This window comes from Argopecten irradians, unplaced genomic scaffold (genome assembly GCF_041381155.1).
Source record: "Argopecten irradians isolate NY unplaced genomic scaffold, Ai_NY scaffold_1386, whole genome shotgun sequence".
In the NCBI taxonomy this organism is placed as follows: Eukaryota; Metazoa; Mollusca; class Bivalvia; order Pectinida; family Pectinidae; genus Argopecten; species Argopecten irradians.
The window spans coordinates 250-3,221 of NW_027188852.1; the positions used below are offsets into that span (position 1 = coordinate 250).

A 2,972-nucleotide genomic window follows, 5' to 3' on the forward strand; every position below is an offset into this window, starting at 1 on the left:
GCCGGAATTACACGACGTAACAAACACCAAATTGGTTACTAAAGACGATGATTTACTAACTAAAACCCACCGTATTGGTCAGTTTATAATAGTTTTAACATTCATGAAATACGACACTACTCATCTCTTTAGTATTAGTCCAATGGATATCATGGAACTGCATTTATGCTTGAATCACAATTACAATTTCCAATTTCCAATTAACAGTCGTAGTAACCAGTTAGAATTGAGCCAAATACATTTAATGTTATATTGAACAATCTGAAGACATGAACTGGATTTTTTATAATTCAATATAAATATAAATACCTAGAAATGAACATATTGAATCCAATTAACTTCAAACGCGTCTAAACCACCATATAACGATATGGTGCTATGGTATACTTATTGGCTGGCATACCTGTTGGTCATACAGTGACATCTTAAACCGTCTGAAGAAATACCAGTCGTGGTGACTGTTCTCATCGATCAGACGGGCGTACTTATCTTCTGCTTCAAACCCGAAAGAATCAAATGTCTCATCTGGGTTAAAAGGGATGCATGTGGATGTTTTCATGGATGTCAGATCACCAGATCCCGCCTTCCAAGTAACCGTGTGGACGTTTAACGGTGACTTTGTGTAGTCACACTTAGAGGAGAAAGCATAGCCAGAATAGGTGGTGACAAGGTCTATAGCGGCTACCAGTGTATAAGGAGTGTCCTTTAGATCTCGTCTCTAAACACAATAAAATGATCCAAATGTAACTCCCAAAATATGAAATTTTAAAATCGTGATGGGTTTTGAAAATATCACTGATATCATATCAATATTGACCAGATACACACAGATCAAAACGCAGAATTTACAGTTAAAATATCGCTTTTAGGCGGGAATAGCGTTTTTTGAAATATAAAACCAAAATATTACGTGCATCTTTCCATTTAAACCTATCATTTTTTTTTTCATTTAAGCATTGATGTCACTATTTTCTAACTTCATCGGGGTATGAAAGAAATTGTGTTTGCACACTGTGCGAATCTGCATAGCCGATCCCACATAATCTATTTTATAACCTGACGAACTTAAAAAATAGTGACATCGATGCTTTTAATTAATTGTTCTAACTACTTGATGAAATAGAATATGTTTATACATACTATTCCATTGATTTTCCAATGGATTATTGTTTTCCAAATAAATACGCAACGTCGACGTCTCTATTGTGACGTCATGATACCGTCGTGTTTTCGCGCCATTCTCAGAATTGTTTTCTTATTTAAGCATTGATGTCACTATTTTTTTAACTTCATTGGTGCATGAAAGAAATTTTGTTTGCAAAGTGTGTGAATCCGCGTAGTAGATAGTCACAAATGTTTGCAAACAAAATTTATTTCATTACCCAATGAAGTTAAAAAAAATAGTGACATCAATGCTGATAATTAATTTTGCAGACTACTTGATGATTTCAAATATGTTTAAACGTTCGATTCCATTGATTTTCCAATGGATTAATTTTTTTCCAAATCAATACGCAACGTCGACGTCACTATTGTGACGTCATGATAACATCGGGTTTTCGCGCCATTCTCGGATTTGTTCTTCATAGTATATGAAGAAAAAGTATCAGCCAATCAGAAAGTCGGATTTAGTATGAAAACAAATAAAAAATAATTAAAGTAACATGAAGAAAACAATTTGCCATCAAAAAGTCGGATTTAGTATGAAAACAAATAATAATAAATCATTTTTAATTGTTGGAACATAAATGTGTCATATTAGATTATCATATGTTATTTTGCCTCGAGATGTGTTACAGTACCATGCGTGAAAATACTTGAGAAGACAGGAAAATCGTGATTAAAATATATGTACAAATATCAATTTGCCTAAACCTAGAACAGAAATGTAAACATTGTTAAATAGAATATTTCTTGATTCATGGTGAATAACAGTTATAGTTAATCTCGTGAGAAAAAACACTGTGCTATTTTTCACCCGTAAAAATTATCCAAGTTACCATCCTGTTTAATGTTCATCAAGAAACAAGAATGACCTCTATGTAAATCGGACAACATCTATAGTTTATATCGATCAAATTTTGAATCTGAGCAAAGTTGCATATGGGCCATAACCGGGCGAAAATTTTGACATCCTATTTTTTCTTCAGTAAACTATTGAAAACCATCAGTTTGATGAATTAAGCTGTGAAAGTCATAAAAAAGGCACGGATAAATATGTATGATGCTTTAGAAGCATTTGTAAGGATTTGTAAGAATTTATTCACTTTGATAGTTCTAGTTTATAAGCCTTCTGTATGTTTAGATGACAACATATCTGAAGAAGTCACTTTATGACTACTAATATCACTGTAAATGTCAAATGAAATGGTATATCACAACTTGGCTTCTGGGTTTTACCGTATGTAATGTTTTATTGCACTTTGGACGTAAATAATGTTTTTTTTTTTGGGGTTTTTTTTTCGTATAAAAATCATGTTTTTTTTTGGGCATTGCAAGTTTTTTTTTCATAATATGAGGAGCCAAAATTTATTATGAAAATGACGGCACATATAATGTTAATAAAAATAACGAAAGAGTGTCAATAGTTTGACTTAACCTGTATTTTTGGTAAGGTTTCGATGACGGTGCACTTCTTGTACCTTGTGTCTGACGGTGGTATCATAGCCACGGGTTTCGTTTTCTGTTGCCAGTCCATAGTCATACACCAGAGTACTGTTCAAAGAAAATATATGTAGTAAACTCCCACCAGAAGCACCCGACAGAACTGCAATACATTAACCTGAATTTAAAACTTTCGATTTTATATTAGATAGCTTGTGCAATTAACGATTTCACATTGAAATGAACCAATCACCTTGCAATTGTTAAAGTAGCCTGTATTCAGCTGTCGAGACAGTTATCGTTTTTTGTCTGGCTACGGCTAGCTATTATCGAACTGTTTTATCTAACAGCATTGGAAACTTATTCTT

The 2,972-nt window shown here is 33.1% G+C and overlaps 1 protein-coding gene across 1 annotated transcript; it reads right to left on the reverse strand.

The window, feature by feature from the left end:
• Nucleotides 1-403: 403 nt before the first annotated feature.
• Nucleotides 404-2,698, reverse strand: LOC138314101 (heat shock 70 kDa protein 12B-like; the record flags this gene model as incomplete). The annotated part of the gene is made up of 2 exons (XM_069254282.1): nucleotides 2,600-2,698; nucleotides 404-718 (listed from the first exon to the last, which is right to left on the reverse strand). Coding segments are annotated over exons 1-2 (414 nt in total), but the record flags the coding sequence as incomplete, so codon positions are not given.
• Between the last annotated feature and the right edge of the window lie 274 nt (nucleotides 2,699-2,972).